The 24,918-nt window shown below is 47.3% G+C and overlaps 1 protein-coding gene across 19 annotated transcripts in view; it reads left to right on the top strand.

The window, feature by feature from the left end:
- The window catches only part of dlg1a (discs large MAGUK scaffold protein 1a), a 173,991-nt gene that overhangs the window by 59,060 nt on the left and 90,013 nt on the right, over positions 1-24,918 (top strand). For 8 of the 19 annotated variants that reach the window (XM_061240209.1, XM_061240226.1, XM_061240206.1 and 5 more), the window contains 2 exons: positions 18,665-18,832; positions 23,768-23,875. In XM_061240209.1, coding sequence (XP_061096193.1) covers positions 18,665-18,832; positions 23,768-23,875 — 276 coding nt within the window. Of the gene's footprint in view, positions 1-6,131; positions 6,390-18,664; positions 18,833-23,767; positions 23,876-24,918 lie in introns of those variants that run through there. The other 11 variants (XM_061240220.1, XM_061240219.1, XM_061240217.1 and 8 more) reach the window with 4 other exon arrangements.

Here is a 24,918-nt window from a genome sequence, read left to right as displayed (position 1 = left end):
GAGCTCCTTCCTCTTCGGGGTGCGACCCTTCCGCCATTCTCCCACAGGGGGCAGGGGACTTTGCACCAGCTGATGTCTCCCCTGTCATGTGATGGGGGGATATCATTATTTTAGTGGATTATGCAGGTGTGCTGTAGAGCTGGGGCAGATGCACATTGCAGAGGTGAAAGTGTGTGTGTGTGCGTGTGCGTGTGCGTGCGTGCGTGCGTGCGTGCGTGCGTGCGTGCGTGCGTGCGTGCGTGCGTGTGTGTGTGTGTAGGCACGTGCACGTGCACGTGTGTGGGCACGAGAGAGAGGTCGGGGTGTGACTCAGCCAGTGAATTGTGACTCAGCTGTCCTGTCATAGGTCACCACCTTTACCCTGCCCCCCAAATAACAGGCCCCTCACTCCCTGTGTCTCCACCCATAAACGACACAGTCGTGCTGAATAGAATGGGATGGAATTGTTTAGAACAGTGTGGAATGGAATAGAATCGAAAGCTATAGAATGTAATTTAATAGAATGGAGTGGGATATAATTGAATTCTATAGAATACATAGACTACTGTACACTGGAATGGAATGGAATATGATTGGAATTGAATAGGACACAGTGGGATAATTTCTTGTTTTGTGGTGAATGGGCAACATTACTGGCTTTTATTTTGCCTACATAGTTTTTTTTTTTCCACCGAGCGTTCCTAAATTGCCATTCAGACACCGTTTGCGTCGAGGACTCGAATCGTCTGTATCTGCCTAATCGCCACAAACAGATGCTCCCAGTTGCCTGTGTTCATTGCGTTTATATTGTTCGACATATGCCGTTAATAAACAGGTGCAAACAAAGTAATTTGTGGAGAATTACTGAGCCCGGCAATGCGAAACGGCACTAATGTGCCTTACTGAAGATGACACCTTGCAGAAATGAAGAACGGGCACCTTCGAGTGCATTTAACTCGGTCCCTGTTCAGTGTAATAATGACTTTAACAGTAAGAGTGTTGAGTTCGGAAACTGAAGTAGAGAAGGCGCATTAATGACTCGACACTGCCCCCTGGTGTACGCAGAAGGTATGAGGAGGAGCGATCCAGTTTGACTGCAGTTGAGTGCGTCTTTCCCGTTTGCATTTACATGCTTGTAAACGTAATTAGCGAGCGTTTTTTTTACCCAGAGTGCCGTTCATCACGCACAATGAATTCCCCCTGCTGCTCGCAGGGCTGTCAGAGGCTGTGATTTGCATTTAATGGCTGTCTTAAGAATAAGTCGTTCTCTGTGTAGGTAAGAAAACACGATGAGGAGAACAGGCCACTCAGTCTATCTGAGCTCACTGTTACTGTCGCACTGCATCAAGCCTGGACTAGATCACCCATCAGGGTCTCTGTGTACAGTAGTAATATTAATAATAACCGTCTATTAACAATACTTTCTGATCTCTGATCATACATGATCTACCTTATTGTAACATCCCCCTGTCCTTTAACTGACAACGCAACTTGAAAAATATTCTCTTGTGTTTTCAGTCTAAACGCTCCATTAGTTTGTGTGAGGTGCTTTTCCTGGGCTGTACGGATCTGAAGCGCTAATGCTAATGCTATGTCCCTGGATAATCATTGGTGCACCCTGATCTTTAAGCGACTTGACTTCCATCTTGGCTCTGACCTGCTGCAGTGCCCCTCGAGAGTGACTTCAGCAGGGCTGTTTCAAGGTCATCCTTCTGATTGAAGTTGGGGAGCATTCTACACAGCAAACATTTTTTTAAATTACTGGTGGCAGTTACAAATGTCCTCCCCTTTGCTGTGCTTTGTGTACTCTTTAAGGGCTGTTGGGCAGATGAGAAATCAGTCTAATGCTTGCTTTTGCATTGAAACCCAATGCGATCCCTGCGGTTAATGCCCTGGGTCAGTTAATGAGGATTTAGCTGGGCTCCGGTGGTCCAAGGGAATGCTGGGATTGGGATCGATCTTGTGGGCTGTTTGAAATGCTATTCCCAGTCCTCCAGCCAACCTGCTGATGACCCTGCAACATGCTAATCCTGCAGAACGCAGAGCGTGCTGTGTGTCTTAATTTGCTGCTTCTGTCCACAGGAGAGGGGTGTGTGTGTGTGCGCATATGTGTGTGTATGCGTGTGTGTGTGTGTGTGTGTGTGTGCACGTGTGTGTGTCTGTGTGTGTGTGTGCACCTGTGTGTACGTGCATATGTGCGTGTGTGTGTGTGTGTGTGTGTGCGCGTACGTACGTACATACATATATGTGTTTATGTATGTGTGTGCATGTGCACGTGTGTGTGTCTGTGTGTGTGTGTGTGTGTGTGTGTGTGTGCGTACGTACATGCATATATGTGTTTATGCGTGTGTGTGCATGTGTGCATGTGCGCGCATGTGTGTGTGTGCGTGTATGCATGTGTGCGTGCACCTGTGTGTACATGCATATGTGTGTGTGTGCGTGTATGTACATGCATATGTGTGTGTGTGCATGCGTGTGTGCGCACCTGTGTGTACATGCATAAGTGAGTGTGGAGGGGGGGGGGGGTGTTCCATCTAAACACAAAATCTCATTTTGCATAATTAAACCTGAGTCGAAACACTAAAATGAGGCAAAAAAACCTCCACCTTTGGTACAGGTGGGAAAAGTTGCTGTATCGATAAAATGCGATAAACGGTGCTTTTTATTTGGGGATTTTTCGAATAAATGATACCATGATGGGGACCGCAGTCACATGCTTAAGCCCACAGGTGGCACTCTTCACTACGCAGTCTTGTGGTGCCCTCTCAGAATATTCGCGTGACAGCAGTTTATGGAAACTCACTGTGATCCACATTTGCCGATATTTCAGAGGTTCATGTAACATTTTGCAAAGCGTTTGGATGGAAACTTGGCTACTGACGTGTACCCTGTGTAATGGCCTTGGTTCCACAGCTGCACTAACGGCGGTAGCTATAGTGGGAGAGCCCCAGCTGTTTTCCGGACCTTTCCGCAGTGTCTTCCAGGCTGTGGCAGCCCGTTTATGGACCCGAAAACTGCACTATGGCCCTTAAAATATTGCTAAAGACAAATAAAGTTTTGTCATAGTAAACAGCCCCATCTGCTGGTACAAATCATGTACTGTTGGTAAATATCTTGGAGAAATTTAAATATTCATTCGTTCAAATGAGCATGAAAACATAGCGTGAGGAAAGCGGAATAATTGTGATCTGGGCATCTTCCTTTCATGAAAACTAGATTATAGCTTTATTTACTTTATATTTTATTATTATTTTTTTTACCAACTGTCTCGGGTTTTTATTCAGCTACAAGGTGGGCTGTGCAGATGGCGGACATATGCCAGTGAGTGTGTAGTTGTGACGTCAAAGTTACGGAAGTCCAAACAGCTGTTTAAAAGCACAGTTTATTCATATTGATTATGTGGACTTCTTTGGGGACTTTCACAGTGTTTTTATAGCACCTACAACTCCTTTATAATCCACATAGCTAGGGAAATGTCATTTTTCACAGTATGGGACCTTTAAGCTTGGTGACCAGTCAAAAAGCTGTTTTGTGACGGTCCCGGGAATGATGTGGGATCTAAAGGCAGCGTTCCGGTTCACAGGTTGGGTCTGTAATCGCGAATTTCGGAGCGTTGCGATAGGACGCAGAGTCCACCCTCGCTGAGACGGGGAACCTAATCGGCAGTAATGAGTGTGTCTGTACTCTGTAAAGTGTCTTTGTGACAGTTTTCAATAGAAAGGGCTATACACATGAAATTGCCTTGACTTGTCATAGTGAATTCTTCACACAGAGATGTTTCAGACGTAGCCGAGATGGCGGCAACCATGTTCTACATCCTGCTGACTTTATGCGCTGCCATCAAATAAGTTAAATTATCTTTCCCGTAGTCAGCTCTTCTCTGTAAAAGTTGTGCGAGACTTTGAGAAGGTGGGGGCTTTTAGTAAGCAGATTCGATCTGAACGTCAGAAGAAAGTTCCTTCCCGGAGTGAGCGGAACAGGACCGCGAGGATGAAAGTGGGAAGCCCCGTCTCGAACCCGGGACCGTCGGGAATCTCCGCCAACATCGCTGAGCCTCAGCGTTCCGTGATCGAGATAGCCCCGGAGCGTGGGAACTCCTGTCCCAGGTAAAAAGGGCTCTTTGTTTGAAACACGAAAGCGCTGACTCCGTTAAAGCTCTCACGACAGAACTTGTTTTAAAAGCTGGGCGAGGCTTTTTCTGCACCCCGACAAATTCCGCTATTCTGTCGTCCATTATCTCTGCGCTGTTCCTCCTAAACGCTGACTGCTGAGATCTGAAGAGATCCTACTTATCACGGCGGGGGGGGTGGGCTGTATGTGTGTGTGTGTGTGTCGGGGGGTGTGGGTGGGTGGGTGTGTGTGAGCGAGTGAGCGTGTCGTTGTGTGTGTGAGCGTGTGAGCGTGTGTGTGTGTGTCGGGGTGGGTGGGTGTGTGTGTTTGTGTCGTTGAGCGTATGAGCGTGTGAGCTTGTGAGCGTGTGTGCGTGTGTGCGTGTGTGCGTGTGTGCGTGTGTGCGTGTGAGCGTGTGAGCGAGTCTTTGAACACAAAGGGCCATTTTGAACCAGACTGAGCACCTTGTGAGTGTAAATTAACACGGGGCATTTTGAAACATGACAATTTTGTGTCTTGCATTTGACCGAGAATGACATGTTTGTTTTCACTTATGTATTATAGCAACACACTCGTCTGTGAGTGGCAGTATTTTTTGACTAACTGACCTTGTGTGAATATACGTCATTTATATCACTCTTGTGGGTTATAAGATACCATAAACGCCCGCTGGTGTTTTTCGTTCAGCCACAGAGGGCGCCAAGACCCTACCTCCTCCTCCACAGCAGCCCATCCCTGTGACATGGTGGTGTGTGACAGAGGAATAGCTCACAGAAACCTGGTTTTCAAGGCCAGGCTCGATATGGTGCTAGCTGCTATTTTCCTTGTAGGTAAACTAAGTAGTAGGTATACTGTAGGTGTGCTTTGCTGGGCTGACCAATGTTCTCACCATTTTTAGGTTGCATTATGTTATGTTACGTTATGGGGAAAAGGCACGGGTCAGATATATATGGCCCACCCCACCCACGTGCCTCTGCAGCGTTGCCCGTGAACCTTGTAGTCTCTCCCGTAGTCTCTCCTGTAGTCGTCTCTCCTGTAGTCTCTCCCGTAGTCGTCTCTCCTGTAGTCTCTCCTGTAGTCTCTCCTGTAGTCTCTCCCGTAGTCGTCTCTCCTGTAGTCGTCTCTCCTGTAGTCGTCTCTCCTGTAGTCTCTCCTGTAGTCTCTCCTGTAGTCTCTCCCGTAGTCGTCTCTCCTGTAGTCATCTCTCCTCTAGTCTCTCCTGTAGTCGTCTCTCCCGTAGTCTCTCCTATAGTTGTCTCTCCTCTAGTCTCTCCTGTAGTCATCTCTCCTGTAGTCTATCCTGTAGTCGTCTCTCCTCTAGTCTCTCCCGTAGTCTCCTCTCCTGTAGTCTCTCCTCTAGTCTCTCCTCTAGTCTCTCCTGTAGTCGTCTCTCCTCTAGTCTCTCCTGTGGTCGTCTCTCCTCTAGTCTCTCCTGTAGTCTCTTCTCTAGTCTCTCCTGTAGTCGTATCTCTTGTCGTTGTTTCTGTGTTTCCACCGATGTGCCTCTTGGAGATTCTGTCTCCATCCACCCGTGAAATGAGCTTCTTCACTGCACCCAGCGCCCCTCCCCCTGCCTGCTCTGCTCAGAGCCAGAGTGTGTGTGTTTGTTTGTGTGTGTTTGTGTTTGTGTTTGTGTTTGTGTTTGTATTTGTGTGTGTTTGTGTTTGTGTGTGTGCTGTGCGTGTGTGTGAGTGTGTCTGCATGTATGTGTTAAGTGTGTGTGCTATGTACTGTGTGTGTGTGTGTGCGCATTGTGTGAGAGAGTGTGTGTGTACTACAGTACTGTCTCTACATGATGGCAGGAGTCCCTCTGCTACAGCAGCGACAAATAATATAGCGCCCCCTTCACTCGCGCGCACACACACACACACACACACACACACACACACTGAGCTCCCGGAGACTCCCTCCCGACACCGTGGCTCCTCCCCCCCTCCCACAGGGAGCGCTCTGATCCCAGCGTCCCGTCAGCTGAGCAGAAAAGCCCGGAAAGCTCCTCGGGATTCCGGCCGGAGTCGGGGGGGAACGGAGCTGGATGAGGGAAGCACGCCGCTCTGAGCCCACCTCCCCCCTCCTCCTCTTCCTCCTCCTCCTCGTCCTCGGTGATGGCCTGCGCTCGGGAATGAGGGCGAATGCAGAGAGCCGGCAGGAGGCGGCGAGGAGCCCGGAATGTCCCGGAACGTCGGGAATCTGAGAAAAAATGCCCCGGGATCTCCGGCTCCGACTGCTTCTCCCCCATGTTGTGCCACTGCAAAGTCGCCTGCACCAGCAACACCGTCTCTCTCATGTTCGGATGCAAGGTGGGTGACGCCCCCCTTCCCCCGTCCCGCGGGAAAATTCCACGGAGCGCTTGCCTCCCGTAGAACGCGCCGGAAAACTTTCCTCCCGCTCTCCGAATGCCAGCTCCGCTCCGGCCGTCCGAGGAGTCCGTTTCCCCGATTGACCGTGTGACGGACACGCACCGTGTCGCGCGCGGTTAGACGCCCCACCCCCCTCTCCCGCCGCTGTCCTGCGCTTTTAAATAACGCCCCACGCGCTCCTTAGCCCGGGCTAGCTTCCGTTAGCCGTCTTTAGCCAGCCCGGAGCTGGATGTTTGTGTTTTTGTGTGCACAGTATGTGTGTCTGTGCGTGTACTATGTGTGTGTGCGCGCTGTGAGTGTGTGTGTGTGTGTGTTTTAGTTTTCGTCTTTAAAATGCGAGGCGGGAGATGGTTCCTGATGGACTGAGTGTTGGCAGCTCAGTGTTAGGGGGGTTTTTCACAGTCGGGGGGGCTGTCTGTACTGTACTTCTGCTCTGTGTGTGTGTGTGTGTGTGTGTGGGTGTGGGTTTGTATCCTCCAGCTCGTTACTCTCAGCTCTGCGGTGTGTCTGTACTTTCTGCTGGGGCTGGGTCCTTCAGATCTGTCTAATCCGTCCTGCAGTAGAGCGCACAGGCAGCCGCTCATGAACGGTTAAATATAATTACGAGGCAAACGGGCTAGAAACACTTGCTGTGTTAACATCTCAGTGCTGTGGTCCTGCACAAGGCACTGTTATAAGTGTGCCTACATGTTTATGTGTGTACGTGCATTCATGTGGACTGTATGTCTGTGTCTGTGTTTGTGTGCCTGTGTGTATGTGCATGTGTGTGCCTGTGTGTATGTGCATGCATGTGTACTGTATGTCTGTGTTTGTGCTTGTGTGCCTGTGCGTATGTGCGGTCGTGTGTGTTTGTGTGCATGTGTGTGTGTGTCTGTGTTTGTGCGTTCATGCGTACTGTACGTGTATCGTTTGCTTGTTTGTGTGTTTGCGTGTGCTCGTGCATGCGTGCACGAGTGCGTGCGTGTGTGTGTGTGTGTCTGTGTGTGTTTCGTCTACCAGCAGTAACACCCACCCAGGGCGACTGGCGTGTTGCTGTGTGTTACATAACAGCCTGGTGTGAGGGGTTATCGCTCTGATTGTGCTGCGTCCACTTCAGCCCCTCCCCGGCAGGAGCTAATGCCCCAGGCGGTCTACCCAGCACAGTCTGGATGGGGATGTTTGGTTGTTGGGTCTCAGCACCTCCAAACCAATAGCTGAGCCCCTGCTGAATAAGCCCCTGTGACGCTGTGTTTTTAAACTGGTGTGTTCATTCTCTCCTCAAACGCCGCGCATGTTTTTCATTCCGTCCATCGCAGCCGAAATCGTAGCCCTGCACGTCTCTCTAACTCAACCTGCGGTTCTGTGAGGAGCTGCCCAAACTGCTAATGCAGCGCTGATATATTTTATATGTCAGCTTCTCAAGGATCTGATTCTTTGAGTTTTTCTGCGTGACAGTATTCCGCGTTTCAGATTCAGTCTGGAAACTCTTAGATGAGTTATTAAGCTTTCACTTAGTCGTTTAGTTCTTATCCAGAGTGACTTACCGTGCCAAGTGCTCGCAGCGAGGTTGCGTAAGGAGCGGTCGGTTACTGTGTCACTGTGTTCCGGCCGATAGCCTGTGTCGTCATGTGAATCTGTAGTCAGCTCTGAGGGAATTTGAAGATATAAGTGCTGTAGGATTATTTCCCCCCGATTATATTCCTGATTTAAGCTGCAAAACATTTTCTTTTATTGCAAGTAATAGTAGAGGTATTTAAGGAGCATGCATGCATACACACTTGCGTGCACATACACACACACGCACACACACCCACACACTCACTCACTCCCACACACATATACACGCACACACTCACTCTCACACTCACACTCATGCAAACACACCCACACTCACACTTAGGCAGGAGAGAACGCGCCATCCCAGAGATCACTCTGGAAGTCTCATCGACACAGCCCGGGCGGGGGAAACTGCCTGAGCCATATCGCCCCAGAAAGTTGTGTTCTTTCGTTGTGTGCGAATGTGGTTGCTTTGGTTGTACGTGGTTTTCTAATGAAACCCAGACAACAGTCATACCCATTTCCACACTGACCTGTCTGTGCTTCCTCCAGTCAGTACAGATATCAGGTGCCTGGGTTTTAATAAACGGGTGTGTTCATTCTCTCCTCATAGGCTGCGAGTTGTTCTCCTATTAGGCGGTAGGATTCATACTGTACTTGTGGAGATGATGTCACAGGAGGTTAGCTGAGGAGGGAGATCACGTGATGGAGAACTTGATGACATCACAAGCTCGAGAATTTCATGGTATCACAGACTGGAGAACTTGATAACTTTGCAGGCTGGACAAGTTTGTGACGTCAAATACTGTACTGGAGAACTTGATGACATCACAGGCAGAAAGGGAGAATGGAGAAAAAGAGGGAGATGGATGGGAGTGAGGAGGAAAGGAAAAAGAGGGGTAGAGATGAGGAGGGAGGGAGAAGGAGGGATGAGGAAAGATTAGCGGATAGAAAGAGAGGGCAATGGGGGGGAGATTGACGGGACGATAAAGAGGGAAAGAGAATTAAAGATCTGTTATCTGCTCGCTGTGTTCCTGGCAATAAATATCAGTTGCATCCCCTCGTCCGTCTGCTGAAGAGTTCCCTCTCCGTTCGGCTCATTGATTTCATACTCCTGCAAAGTGGGTCCAGTCTTGAGTAATGTAAAGCCCTGTCAGGACTAACAGGCCAAAGAAGCTGGGCTCAAATGGAGCAGAACGACCTCAAGCTCCCGAGGGAGCATTTTATACCGGCTATGTTAGATACGCCGTGGACAGCGCATGTTTCACACACCCCCATCATCTGTTAAAGAGCTCTGCTCCCTGCAGTAACTGGGCAGCCTATAGCCTAGTGGCTAAGGCCCTTGACTGGGACCTGGAAGGTTTGTGGTTCAAGCCCTAGTGTAGCCTCAATAAGATCAGTGCAGCTGGTGGGCCCTTGAGCAAAGCCCTTAACCCCACATTTCTACCGTATTACCCTTGACTTACTCTGAAGCTGGTAGCTGAAACGCCTATACTGGAGCCAACCATGTTGGTGCTGGCGGCATCTTTCAACGAAACTGGAGAATAAGCTTGGTTGGTTAAAGGTGTCTCTACGCTACAGACTCAGCATTATCAATGTAGTAATGTACCTGGCTGCAACCCATACTCCAAATACAGTGGTTCCATCTATTGGTTCATGTGAAATCTCTTTCTTTTTAATCGATGATCCTGAATTAGTAAAGTGATGTAAAATGGTGGACAGTGCAGGCTATTGCATTTAACTTTATTTCTTTATCCATATCAGTTAACATGACTACCTCCCTCCATAACTGAGATATTGTGTCAGTGCTAAATAAAATTGCAGTTATTAATCAAGAAATTAAGCATTAATTAAGCAAGCAAGCTGGTACATGACCGCAGTAGCTCATAGTTATTGGGCTTTAATGAAATTAATAAATGACAGCGTTTCCTGTTGTCACAGTTAGCGTGCGGTGTGATACAAACAAGCCACTGTTTTGACAGAACCGATATGCGCGTCTGCAACAACATCACACGATGCCAGCACCGAAGAGGACATTTTCACAGCATATCTTTGTGCCAGGCTTTCCGAATGCACGTAGCTCTGACTGTGGAGAGACTTTAAGACTTACTCTTTGGATGTTTACCAAGAAGGCCGCAGTAGCCTGTTGGCAAGATCCTCTCGGCAGTGAGTTGCGAACTGCCACTACGACGGTTGGCTTTCAAACAAATCCCCCCCCCCCCCCCCCCCCCTTCTGGAAGCTTCTTTTGCACGTCATGCAAGATAACAGCGGTACCAAAGTGCTCGGGCCAATTTGGAACGGCGGTTTGGAACATGTCCCTTGAAACAGGGAAGGGGGGGTTCTTTGGAGGGATGTGGCATGCGGTCCTTGCCTCAAAATGTCCAGTAAGGACAATGAGAAGCTAATCTCATGATTGGCAGGCCAGAAATGCATGAATTCATTTTCTCTAATACTTCTGAATAAGAAAATTTAAAAAAAGGATAAATCTCATCTTCTCAGCTGGGTCTGTTGCTCTAGATAATAAACGGGTTTTGGGGTATTTGGGGAAATGTGTTGTGAAGCTGCCCCCCTTCTTACCCATTTAAATATCCTCTGGTGGATATCATTTATGTGTATGTAGTGGGGGATGGGGGATCCTGTCTGAGCAGTGTGGAGCTGTCCCTGATTGCCTGGCTGATTGCATTATGCCAGCTTGATTCTGGGTAGCGATGTAACATAATTGGAAGTCATATTAGTTTAATCTATAACTTAAAAAAAACTTTATACAGGGATTTTTTGTTGGGTGTTGGCGCATTCTCATACTGTATGTACACTGTAAATTATAAGGTCTTAGGAAGTGATGGCCATTTTTCCCGTCTCTTGAATTTAAAAGTGTAAGTAAGACCAAAAAGATGTACTTGAGTTGGTTTTCTGACAGGCTTGTCAGATACTGTTAAGACAAATTAAATTTGTCACACTGTCTCATTTCTCTGTGCAGCGGTGAACAATGCATTGTGACTACAGTAGTGACCCGAAATAAAATATACGTGCTGTGTTTCTTTGATTGCATTATAGTCTATTTGAAATATGGGCACATACTCACCCAAACAGAGGAGACAAGATAAAAATTGTTTTTGGGGGGGGGGGGGGGGGTCCACATCAAGTGCAACAGCTCCAGGCGTTAACGTTACGACCCCCCCCCCCGTGAGTGAGAGGCTTTTCGGGCAGAGATGCGCGCCTTAACACGGTGCGCGTTAACAGACGGCGCTCAGTAAAGCGCGTCGATGCGGAACGCGTTTCAGGAGGAAATGATCCGGGTCATTTAACATCCGCAGCCCGTTCTGCTGTGTGAAGCATCACTCCACCTCCGTTTCCTCATTCATTACGGACAGCCATTCTCCCCATGGTTTTACTGCCTATTCCTCAAACATGTTTGAATGTGGTCTTTGTGGGAAAGGGGTCTTAGTCATTTATTTAAAGGTGCTATTGGCTGGACAGGAGTATCGATCTGGGGCTGAAAGATTACAGGAGGCATTGAAACCGGCTTCGGCTTCAGAAGCCTGTGACCTTGGAATTATCTATCTGCTCTTATGAATTCTCATAAGGTTTTATCTGCATTCAGGGTGGTTTTGAGGTATTGAGCTTCAAAGTTACCAAAGTGAATGGCCTCCTAGCAGATATATTTAGATTTTTTTTTTTTTTCTTCTTCATACTTTTGTCAAACTGTATTTTTGTGTGCAACATGTATATTTAGTGTGCCCTATAAACAACATATTTATGACACTCAACTAATTTGAGTCAAAAATAATAAAAAAATTTCAACTTGAGCCCATACACAAAGGGTGTTAACCAATCAGCTTTCAGAAACCCAATACAGCCAGTGTGCCAACCAATCAGCATGCAGAAGCTGATACAGCAAGGCTGCTAACCAATCGGCATTCAGAATCCATGCTCTCAGGACACTGGCTGTGGAGATGAGCAGGTGTGCTTTTGCAGCACGATTCTCTGCTTTTTGTTTCTGTTCAATTTCATTTCTTTTCTGAGCCCGGGGCTGCAGCCCTCCTGTCCCAGTTTGTGAGAGAATAACTTTTTCTGTCATCCACTTCTCATTAAAAACCTGCACAATGTTAATGATTAAATACTGAATTAAAATGTTTCCTTGCACACTCTCCACTGGCTGAGTGCGAGACAGGGTTTTTAGATTTTGACATGACATTACATAATTAGCTAACGGTTTTATCCGAAGCGACTTGCAGTTGATGAGACTAAGCAGGAGGGACAACCCCCCCTGGAGCAATGTGGGGTTAAGGGCCTTGTTCAAGGGCCCAACGGCTGCATACAGTAGATGTTATTGTGACTACACTGGTGCTTGAACCACCGACCCTCCGGGTCCCAGTCATGCACCTTAACCACAAGGCTACAGGCAGATTTATCTGGGATTTATCTGCTGTCCCGCTGTTCTCTGGGAAACCCATAGTGAGGATGAACGCTCTTAGCAGCAGGTGCTGCGTTGATACTGTATGTGTCATCTGAGCAGGAGGGGGGGCATTCTGGTCTGGAGGGCGGTGTGTGTGTGTGCAGGTTTTTGTTTCCACCAGTTACTCTGGCTAAATCAGCTAATTGGCTGTATATACCCTCACTGGTTCACTTGCAGATTAGATCACAGGAAAATGGTTTATATAGAGAGTTGAACACAAGAACGGTCTTTGGCTGTCTTTCATGCGCTTATCAAAAAATGTAGCTAAAGCGGGTTTTCATTCCAACCAATCACTACCCTAGCTGATTTTACCAATCATCTTCGATTACCTTCAGCCAGAGAGGAGAGAACTGATTGGTGAAGTCAGCAGGTGTAGTGATCGGTTAGAATGCAAACCTCCATGGTACATGATTGGCCACCACTGGTTTGAACGTTGGGGCTAATTATGTAACTATGGCCAGAAGCGGATACGGCCCTTGTTGCCCCCCTCCTCCCCTCTGCTCCCTGAAGGCTGCTGGGGAACGCACAAGCTGATTGGTGGGCGGTGGTGGTTGCTAGGAGACTGAGGTGAGCAGTTCTGGTCACTAGATGCTTCCCCACTCACAAACCCAGGTGAGGGGACAGGACACCGCAGTGGCAGAACTGGGTCAGGTCCTTATTCAAAATACCTTCTCTTTAGCTGCTGGTGAAATTGAATACTGCCCCATTAGCTCAGGAGGTAGGAGTAGTTGTGTAGCAGTTAGACAATTGCCAGTTCGATCCCCTGACCTGGTTCTGTCGATGTGTCCCTGAGCAACACCTTACCCCCATTTGCTCCTGACGAGCTGGTTGGTGCCTTGCATGGCAGCTTATCGCCGTTGGTGAGTGAGTGTGTGTGTGAATGGGCAAATGAGCGGCATTCATTGTAAAGGCCTTTATGTAGCCCTAGTTCCTGGCAAAAGCATTATATAAATGCAGTCCTTTTGCCATTTCACCAATGCACTGCAAGCAGGGCTTGTCTCAGGTTGTTTTCAGCAGGGGAGGAGAACTGCTGACCCGGACTGGGGATGTTGTCGGACGGTGGAAAGAGCTCTTCGAGGAGCTCCTGAACCCGAACAACACATCCTCTGTGGAAGAGGCAGAGCCTGTAGACTCGGGGGGAATCTGCACCTATATCCCTGGTGGAAGTTGCTGAGGTAGTCGAAAAGCTCCTCAGCGGCAAGTCGCCGGGTGTGGATGAGATTCGCTCTGAGATCCTGAAGGCTCTGGACATTGTTGGGCTGTCTTGGCTGACACACCTCTTCAGTGTGAGTGGGGTATCACACTCCTCAGCCTCCCCGGGAAAGCTTACTCTAGGGTGCTGGAAAGGAGGCTCCGACCGACGGTCGAACCTCGGATTCAGGAGGAGCAATGAGCTTCCTCCGTAGGGTGGCCGGGCTCAGCCTTAGAGATAGGGTGAGGAGCTCGGACATCCGGAGGGAGCTTGGAGTCGAGCCGCTGCTCCTTCGCTTCGAAAGGAGCCAATTGAGGTGATTCAGGCATCTGATCAGGATGCCTCCCGGCGCCTCCCGCCGCCTGGAATGCCCAGCTTAGCCTACTACCACCGCGACCTGACTCCGGATAAGCGGGTGAAAATGGATGGATGCCTCTACTCCCTGAACAAATGGTCAATGGAACATTGCAAACATCTGTGATTACATGAAAATACAATACAGTACAAGATTGTATTGTCCATTCAGTCATTGTTACCTTGTTAGCGTGTGGCTAATGGTCTGACCACCATTCTAGGGAGTCCTTACTGTACACAAAGGTGACAGAGCTGAGATTTTATGACTTTCAGACTGAGCTTCATTTTGTACAAATGGGACCTAAGCCAAGCACCAGTTAATATGCCCATGTCCATCTGTTTATTCTAACCTGCATTCAGAATAGTCTGTGTCTGAGTCACTGTGGAATATACAATACGTTAAACGCTAGAAGTCATTTTAACAAATGTTCTCCCTGTGATGTGTTGGAAAAACCTGATTAAGAAGCACATGTAAACTCATGAGCTATCTTCATGATGCAAAGAGGCCATTTTGCCTGCTGGCACATGGCTTACCTGCAGTCTGTTCCTGGCTGGGTTTGAACACGCCTCAGGAGACTGCCTCTCCAACATGACCTGGCAAAGCTGCTCCTCGCATTGACAGCTCGGGATACAAAACACAATTTGAAATGGCATCATCGCCAGTGAACCAGATTGAAGGTGTAGAATCTTCTAGAAGAACATGGATGCTAACGTAACATATAATGACAAGAACATGCCATTTAACCCAGCAATGCTCACCTTTGCCTTCCGCTATGAAGTATACCTAATGCTTCGTTTACCTAAAAGCTAGACAGTATCAAGTTCCATTTAAAATTAAAATAAAAACATATCAAGCTGGTCTTGAAAACCCCCAGCGCTTCTCCCTCCATGGCATATCTTGGCAGTGACCACTCTCTGTCTGAAAAAATACTTCCTAATGTCTGTGTGGAATCCTTTGCCAATTCCCATTTATGCCTCCTTCTGCTAACCTAACTCAGCCTGAATAATCTCCTGTAGTTCACTTTGTTGATCCCTTTAGTGAATTTAAAAGCCTCAATCACATTTCTCCCGAATCTGCTTTTACGAAGCTTGAAGAGATTTTGCATCTTAAGTCTTTCCTCTTAACCTTTGTACCAGAAATCAGTCTAGTTGCCCTTCTTTGAACCTTTTCCAAATGGTTAAAATTGCTGAACAGTTGTAGAAGTGCACAGAGAAGCTGTGATGGCTCGAGTTGCGGCCGGTAGACACTGACAGCACCGTCTCTGTTCTGAGTGACTGGCGGCCATGACCGAGCTTCCCTGTGAAACACGCTGCAGGAACACAGCTCTTTCTGTACATGGGATTCCCCAATGCCTAGTGTCCTACAGTTTTACAGTAATGTTTTACAACTGTACATGGGGTTCCCATGTGGCTGGTCTCTCTCTCTTACAGTTTTAGTGTTTTAGTGGTTTCGTGTTCAGCAAATTGCCTTGGGAATCAAAATATTGACTTTTACTTCCCCTTCTCTGTAGATTTGTGTGCATTCTGGCTACAGGTCATTGAAGTTGATATAGAATAGAATACAATGGGGGAACTTTAGTGTATCTGTCTGTGTGTGTGTGCGTGCGTGCGTGCGTGCGTGCGTGCGTGCGTGCGTGTGCGCTCAGCAATGGCTCACATCACTTCAGATGCTCCTCACTAACAGAACATCGCCCTCAAATCCGTGCTGTGAATTCTAATGATGAGTTGTGGGAGGAGTCTTGGGGGAATTCCACAACATCCCACCAATCAACAAAAACCCCAGCCACATACCTGTTGCTATGGAAACAGGATAACCTCGGGGGTTCATGTGCATTGACCTTTTAGGCCAAATAAAAAATGAAGGAGAATTGTGGTGGTGAATTTTAGTGTCTGCATTTGTGTAAAATACTGAAAGCCCTTTATTTTTCTTAGTGTGTCATTCATCGAGTGGCACTCCAGTTACCCCCACTCTATAGTTTCCAGAATATGTAAATGCACTTGGATTAATTGTAGTTTCTTTGAAAATGAACTCATGATAGACTCTTTATTGGGTCTTCGTGTTTAGTTTAGTTTTAGTCATCTCTAGCAAAAACACACGGCTCACACCACCCTTAGGAAAGGTGTGAAACCTTAGTTTGGAGTTGCATTAGTTGACCTTTAATTTACTGCTTACTGCACTTTTTTTGCTGAGTGTCATTTCCCACTTCGGTTCTGCAGGCTGTGTACTCCCAGTGGTGTTAATTATAATCTGAGCATGTGTTGCTGTTCTTCCCCCCCCTGACGCTCGTAGTGTGTCGTGCTGATAGAGTGGACCAGGCCCTCAGCTGCACTTGTGCACTGAAGGCCCTGTTCTTCCTCTGGGAAACTGGACTGGCAGGGAGCCATTTTGTGTCAAACGGGTATCAAGCCGTTATGTCAATGTCAATGCACAGGGATTCATTGTGTTTGACAGGGCAGGGATCCATTGCGTGTCCCTTGGCAAGGAGCCATTGTGTGTCAAAGAGCAGGGAGCCATTGTGTGTCGAAGTGCTGAGAGTCATTTAGTTTCACAGGGCAGGGATCCATTGCGCGTCAGTGGGCTGGAAGCCATTGTGTGTCGGAGTGCAGGGAGCCATTCCGTGTCAAAGAGCAGGGATCCATTGTGTGTCAGAGTGCAGGCAAACAGCCGTCAGTGTGTGGTGGTCCCTGCAGTTTCTCCATAGGCTGCGTGAGCCAGAGCCTCACGGCTGACAGCTGGAGCAGCTTTTTCTTCCCAGCTTGTGTTTCTCTACAGTGACAGTGTGAGACCTATTCTAGCATAGTCCTGGGGAGGTGTGTGTGTGTGAGTGTGTGAGTGTGTGAGTGTGTGAGTGTGTGAGTGTGTGAGTGTGTGAGTGTGTGTGTGTGTGTGTGTGTGTGTGTGTGTGAGTGACATAACTGCTTAGGCTATCTCTCCCTGAAGGAGTTTTCCTCCTTTTATTCTCGTCTTGGTGAATTCACAGGAGCACTGCGTGTCTGTGTGCATGCATGCGTATTTCACACGGCCTTTATCTTTGTGTGCATTGATGCTGATGTTTTAGTTCTGTGAGTGCGTGTAAAACAGTCATGGATAGGTATACACCTGCAGGGGGAGTAGGGCAGAATTGCTGGTAATGACTCTCCCTTGGTGAAACTCAGAGAGATTATGGTTGGTTCTGCGTGGTTGAACATGGTTGGTTCTGCGTGGAAAATGGCACAGTCTGAGCTCTGGCACTGCTTATGAGAGTGCAGTGTGCCTCTTTCTCTCTGTCTCTTTTTCTCCCTCTTTCAGTCTGTTTTTCTCTCTCTCTCCCTCTTTATCTCACTGTCCCTCTCTTTCTCTCCCTCCTCTCCCTCTCTCTCTCTCCCTTCTCTCCCTCTCTCTCCTTCCTTTCCCTCTCTCCCTCTCCCTCTCTCTGTGCCCATCTGTCTGTTTCATTAGCACCCAGCCCTTTCCCTAACAGCAGAACAAGCAGGGCCAGGCTGGCAGTACAGTGTGCTGGAGGCCCTTTGCATAACATGGCAACTGTGCGAAACCGCAGCCAGTAACCAGCCTTCGTACCGCCGCGGACGGACGCTAGCGCAAAGCCGACGCAGGCGAAAGCGTTTTGGGGACAGGTGATCCCCGGAGGCACGTCGACAGATTTCCGCTTAATTAAGCCGTACGTTCGACTCCAGCACATTTAATACCCTCGGCCGTTCTGTTTTTCTATCTAAAGACGGCCGGTCTGTCTCCCACCGAGGAGCCGGTAGGAGAATGGCCGAGCACACGCTACAGTGGGCAGACTTCATTAAATTATTGCCAGGAGAGAAATTTCCATCGAGATCCGGAGCGCCGCTTTTTAATTGTGTCATCTAATTACAAAAAAACCAGGACGTTTTCTGAAACCCGGAAGGGGAGAAAGTAGCAGAATCTGTTTGAGTAGAGAAGCCCGTTTCTTAACAGAGTGTGTGAAAACGACAGGGAATTGACACATGATCTGACCTGCCCTCTTACACCCCCTACAGGGCAGTTGTAGTACTACGCTCAGTCTGTGCGATTGAGTCACATTTAGGAAAATATTTTATCCAGAGCTGACATTTTAAAAATATTCAATAGATTTGTTGTGGGGCAGCCTATAGCCTAGTGGCTAGAGTGCTTGGGAGGGACCTGGGAGGTTGGTGGTTCCAGTCCCAGTCTTGCCAAAGTGAGATGAGTGTAGCTGTTGGGCCCTTGAGCAAGGCTCTTAACCCCACATAGCTCCAGGGTGGATTGGCCCCCTGCTTGGTCTAATCAACTCTCAATCACTTTGGATAAAAGCATCAGCTAAATAACTGTATAGTAGTTGAAGCAGCTCAGGTTAAGTCACTTTCTCCAGGGAATGGCAGTACTCCACCTTTTGTTAGCAGCCATACCATCATACACCCTGCTTGTGCTGAATGGCTAAAGCTAAGCAGGTGTGGGCTTGGTTAGTACATGGATGGGAGACCTGGGAAAAGAAAGATGCTGCTGGTAGTGTTGTTGGTGGACAGGTAGGGGGCGATCTTCCCTGTGGTCAAATGAGTCCTACCTGTGAATCTACAGTTCGGTTCGAACCACAGTTCCCTCACCCTCAGCCTGCAGCACCTGACTCTGCGTCTCTCTCTCTCTCTCTCTCTCTCTCTCTCTCTCTCTCTCTCCCTCTCTCTCCCTCTCTCAGAAATACCGGTACCAAGATGAGGACGGTTCCCCGCCCCCGGACCTGGGCTCGCCGAGCCTCCCCAACGAGGTGCCGGGGCCCGAGCTGGTGCAGGTGGCCGAGAAGAACCTGTCCCAGATCGAGAACGTGCACGGATTCGTGTCCCACGCGCACATTTCCCCCATGAAGGTACGACTGCCCCTCTACCGACCTACCCCTCCTCATCCCAGTCCAACCGCCCCGCCCCACCCCACCCCATTCCTGCCCTAACCGTGCTTTCCATTTCTGCTGTCCGTCTTCTGTACTGTCATAGAGCTTTGGGCTTTCACACGCATGCATGCAACCCATAGACTGTGGAGTAAATACAGACCAAGTGACTGTTACTGTACGTCACCCACTGGCTATCCATGAGCCGGGGGAAAGCATTCTAAACCCGTGGAAGTCAAGTTTACGGGCGCTGGTGAGTGAGCAGCGTCTCTACAAAACCAGGAAATGAGCATCAGAAAACAAAGCCCTGTTTTGGCTGCTTGATTTGAACACACATGCATACACACGCATAAACACAGAGGGTTGTGACAGGACTCCCCCTGTAGCCTATCAGTGCGAAGGTGGGGGTTGGGTAGGCTTTCTTTTGGGCCTAATTTGGGTCAGCGGTTGTGAGAGCATCATATTATTGAGGTGAAGGATCTAGGTGCTGGTGCTGCATTCTGATTGGACAGGTTGTGTTGCTGAGGAGAATCTCTGTAGGTGATTTGTTATTTGGTTCAAGAGCCACTGGGCTGGTCTGGGATCTGAAACTCCAGATCCCTGTGCAGTTATATTACACACACAAACTCAGTCCCTCACACACTCACTCAGACACACACACGCTCAGACACACATATATTCATTCTCACGCGCACACACACACACATACACTCACGCTCATGCTCACACACATACACACACACACACACACACACACACACACTCTCTCTCTCACACACACTCTCTGTCTGTCTTACACACACACACACACACACACACACACACACACACACACACACACTCTCACACACACTCTGTCTTTTACACTCACTTCCTGTCCACAGTCAGACCATGTGGTGAGAAGGCCCAGCGTGCTGTAGAGAGACGTCACTGCCCCTCAGAGCTGCGTGCAGAATGATGCACACTCAGACACGTTGTGCCAGGGGCGCGTATCAAGGCCCAATCTGCTTTAGGATTTCACGCCAACTCCTGCTCCTAATTACATAAGTACTCCAGTCATCTGATCTGCTGTTTTACATCAAGATCTGAGCTAACGCTACAGACCACATGTGCCTTCCTGTTAAAAACATTTGGTCACACTTCACAATAAATTTCATGAATTAGCATTAAATAATGTAGTTGTTACTGATGAATTACTGATATACAAATACATTAATAAAGCATGATATTATTAGTTAGTGCTAACTGTATCAGTTACATAAATCTTTATACATTAGCAAACCACAGGAAACTTATAATTAGTCATTGCAATTCTGAAATATATTACAAGAACATTGTAATATATTTCATGCATATTTTTCATTAAAATATGCATTAACATGAATTGTTACAAATGCATTGATGTACAAATGCATTAACAATGCTGTACAGTCAAACTTCTCAGTAACAAACTTCTCAGTAACAACTACATTCGTTAGTGCTAATTCATGTAACCTTATATAGTTAGTCCACGGATGCATATTCAACACCTCATGTCAAGCAGGACACATCAGCGACTGGTGTCCTGTACCTGCAGGTTTTTTGTAAGGTCACAGGCGCAGACGCCCATCCGAAGTGCTTCGCAGCCGTGATTGGCCGACGAAAAAAAAAAAAAGACAAAAGGCGAGGATACTAGTCTACTATGTGGCTACTTGTTTTTCAGTTTTTGACATAGCTAGCTGGCAAAATGGACGGGTTTAAGGAGAAGCTGGTTCCTATAGTAACAAGGTGCACTGTTTCTGTCCGACAACGTTTTTGCATTTATAGTTCAGAGTTGTCAGCAGACACTTTGTTGCAAGAAGCATAAATCGGCCAGCTGCCAGCTTGACCCCTGCAGGTTTTGGTACACGCTAGAGCGCAATTGGGCTGGCCTTTTCAAAGGCCACGTCAGAATCAGACATTTGGAGTGCCACTGCGTGTCAGTCCGAGGAACTGGGTTTCAGCTGTCACAGTGGAGGTGACCGGAGCCCAGAAAGGTCACTGTTTGGAGCTTACTCCTCCGCTCAGAGTCTCTGACGTGACGACTGGCTTTTGGGAGGGCTGGAGATTCTCTTCTGTCCAGCATCTCGCCTCTTTGAACTTGAAGTATGTGACCATCGAGGAATTTGATGTGCTTAGGTGAGGGACCCCCAACCCTGCTCCTAGAGAGCCACAGGGTCTGCAGGGGTCCCCAACCCTGGTCCTGGAGAGCTGCAGGGACTGCAGGGGTCCCCAACCCTGGTCCTGGAGAGCCACAGGGTCTGCTGGGGTCCCCAACCCTGCTCCTTGAGAGCCACAGGACCTACTGGGATTGGGGTTAGGGACCCCAATCTGGGACCTGCTTTAACCTGTAGCCCTGTCTTAATAACAATAATATCTACCTGGAATTAGTAGCAGAAAATACAATTTGAAGTTAAATTGTGTTTGAGAGACCAGATTCTGACAAATTAGAAATTAATGAATCTCTATCCCCACCTTATGGCTATTGTATGTCATTGCAGGTAATTTGTATTCAAGGTGTGAGGAAATGAGGCCAATGCAGCCATAATTAAAATATGAGTGACTGTAGCTGACCTTTGACCCCAGCTGTGGTTCATCATATCTCATGTGATTTATTACCGTTCTCCTGATCAGAGCTGATGAAGACCAGCTTTCTATTGCGCTACATCACAGTTTGAGTTATTACCACGAAAACAGGTCATGTACGGAAATTGTAGCACCTTGATTAAATCTGGTTTGGCATGATGAAGTTGGCACTGTCAGATAATCAAAGCCATGTGAATTTAAAATGGTTAGATTAAGGAAGATTGATCCAGAGCACATGAGTGTCGTTTAGGGAGATTTAAGAGAGTTTGAGAAAGATTTAACAGTAACCAAATCTTGTCTTGTCAGATTAAGTGTAATGTGAGCTGCTGACATGACCCTCTCATAATCAAATCTTTGTTGTAGATCTGTGAGAAGAATGTCAAACAGACACATAGAGGAAGTCTTAGCTATTCTGAACTCAGGCTACTGAGTAGGCTATGAATCAGGCTACAGTACCATAACCTGGCTGCTCGTAACCTTACAGCACTATGAGTCTGACCAGGCTGCTCATAACCTACCATCAGCCTGATGATGAAGCAAGTTTGCTGGGGATGTATTATAAAACCAATGGTCATATACATCTGAGAAATTGTGATCTTGTTTAAGTGGCGCTCCTATTGCAGTTGGCAATGTCAAGCCAACTTATCCAGTGACCAAAAGAGTAACTTAAAATAACTAGAACCGATCAAATGACAGAACCGTTTCCTGACCCTTCCAGCACATTATCTTACCCAGAATGCCTTGCAGGTAGGTACACAGGAAGGTGATACCAGGTTATCAATGTGATGGCCAATGGTAGAGGGGTAATCCCATTAACCTACAGCACAGTACTGAGCCTCAGTTTACTTTGTGGCCAGTGGAGCACTTTTCTTCTTCGCTGCTCCTGTACTTCATCCCCAGAGAATGTTCTAGAGTTGTGACGCAGCCGTCCTTTGGCTTCGTTTGCCCTGACAGATGGAGCGGCCATCTTGTTACCACCCCATGTATCCCAAATGCAGTGAACCTGTGACTAGTGTACCTGTCAGGGAACTGTCAGAACCAAGCACAGTCTGTTGTGTTAATTACATGTATTGTGCAGATGTAATAATACTTCACAATATATTTGGGAAAATTCAATGGCAGCTGAATTCCGCCAAATGTCGCCTCATTACCTCATTCTCTCATGGCCATCAACGCTTCTGTCTGCTGCGTATCCAGGCTAAACCATCGGCAAAGCTAAACCATTTCCCAGGCTAGACCCATCGCCCAGGCTAATCCACATGTCTGATGAGCGTTTGATGGTTTAATGTTGCGTTTGTGCTGCTGAGTTTACTGTGCTACTGCTGTCCAATTTTCTAGTGTTTATTCTACTATGCGAATTGGTCTGATTCAGGCTCTTACAGTCCTTCTTTCAGCCAGGGGGGTGATTTTTCATGATTTTTGGTGAATACTGACTTTTCAGATCCTAAATGGCCAGCTTTATGGACACAAATGAAGCCTAATCCTGGACTAAATTGAGTTTTATATGCAGAATCTCCCTTCAAAATAGAGTTTTGTCTAGGACTTAATATGTGTCTGTGAAACTGGCCCAAAAGTTCTCAGTCAGGGGAAAAAAAGTAAAGGACTAAGGGTCTGTGTGGTGAGTCTACACAGGTAATTCCATGTTAATTCAACACACTTCCGGATCCAAATCCAGCCTTCATTCTCTTTTCGCCAGGGCATTTAGTGTTACTGATTGGCCACACTGTCTTCACAAATGACTCCCGGGGTGGAAAATCAGGAATTGGTGATTTAGATCCAAAACCATGTGATGCAACTTCAAGTAATGATATCTTGGCAATTTGGCATTATAATATATAGGTTATCAAATTTATGATATAATCACTCATTTCATTTTGTGGTGAACATAATATATGCGTAAAAGCTACAGAAGACCTAGACTGAGATTTAAGAACCATTTCTTTACGATCTACAGTAATGGAGATGGGGCATAGTCATTGAGCCACAGAAATTAGCGCAAATATGTTAGCTCATATCTCCTAGATTAATAATCCGAAAAGTTTCTAATCCAGAGGTTTCTAATCAGGCCCAATCAGCACACTAAATCTCATTAAATTCTGTGACGATGCGGTCCAAAAGTGTGTCGAGTTGATGTGGAATTACCCACATGCTCGTTGAGAGATCACTCACTACACACTGCTCTGGTCGTGATTGGACATTTTGGCTCTGAAAGGTCAGTATTTCCTGGTTTTTAAAGATCAGCTGACCCGCGCTTGTCAGCTGTCGTATGGGCCTGTCCTACTGTGACCGGTTGAGTTGCGTACTCCTCTGTAGGTAGAGTCCCTGGAGTGCATCTTCGACGGGTCGCCCGCGTTAGGGAACGAGGAGGTCCCGACCCCCACCTTCTCCACCCTGTACGCACAAAGCGACACCTTCCTGCAGGTAAACCCCCACCGTGGAATGCCGTCATTTTGGATTTTTTTGGTATTTCTTTATTTGACATTTAAAAATGTCTTCTTTTTTTTTTTGCTTCTGCTGCCAGCAACTGCTCCAGCCCCACCCTGGCCTTTGGCCTCCCACAAAATGATTGGTCGTCTGCCATACTTCATACTTCAGCTGAGTTGAAGTATTCCTCGTCATTTTTGGGGAAGCAGTGTTGTTCATATTCGTATTTTTTTTTTTTGTTTTTTCTTCCATTATTCGTTTTTTAAATCTGTTTCTCTGAGTTACAGTATGCTTTGCCACCCGTAGGTGGCAGTATTGCTACAGTGCATGAGAGCTTGCAGGAGAAGGCTACCTGAGATGTTTTCTTTAGTTCCTCCATGTTTTTGGCTTCATGTCTGTGCTGCAGAAATAAAAGGAGCATGGTCACTTCAGCATCTCGTTTCGTTGCTCCGTATCGTCTGGTTCCGCCGTGAACTCTGATTTTGAATGAGGTTATATTCCAGATGCTTTTTGTAGTGCTTTTTTTTTTTTTTTTTTTTTTTTTTTTTTTTTTGGTTACATTTCTGGATGTGCTGATAATTTTAAGTGTGTCATTGTATGTTGTGTGTGATGTCACTTCCCTTCCACCCCCCTCTCTGGTTCCAGGGGGGTTGTTGTAAAAGCCTGTTGGTTGAGGGCAGGCAACTTTCTCTGAGATGATTGGGCCCAGTTGAGTTCCATATCCACTTGCAAGATGGTCGTTTCAACCTTTAATGCTGTATTCATGCACGCGCACACACTGGTAAAAATGTGCATTACCTTTACCCTGAATGGTTACATTTGGAACGTCTCAGTGTGTTTGTGCTTACGGAGTTGCACACCGTTTTAGCAAATTGATTTCTTGCTATATTTTGGTTGTTGCTGAAACACTTGGCTCTTGTTTGTCACATGCCTGGTATTTTTATTTCAGTGTATTTACTGCTGCCATGGTAACCTACCGATACTGTAATGCAAACAGAAAAATGAAATAGAAATCTTAACATTTTTTTTTATATTAGGCC

This window comes from Conger conger, chromosome 4, assembly GCF_963514075.1.
Source record: "Conger conger chromosome 4, fConCon1.1, whole genome shotgun sequence".
Classification (NCBI taxonomy): domain Eukaryota; kingdom Metazoa; phylum Chordata; class Actinopteri; order Anguilliformes; family Congridae; genus Conger; species Conger conger.
This window is presented reverse-complemented; position numbering and strand designations above follow the sequence as displayed.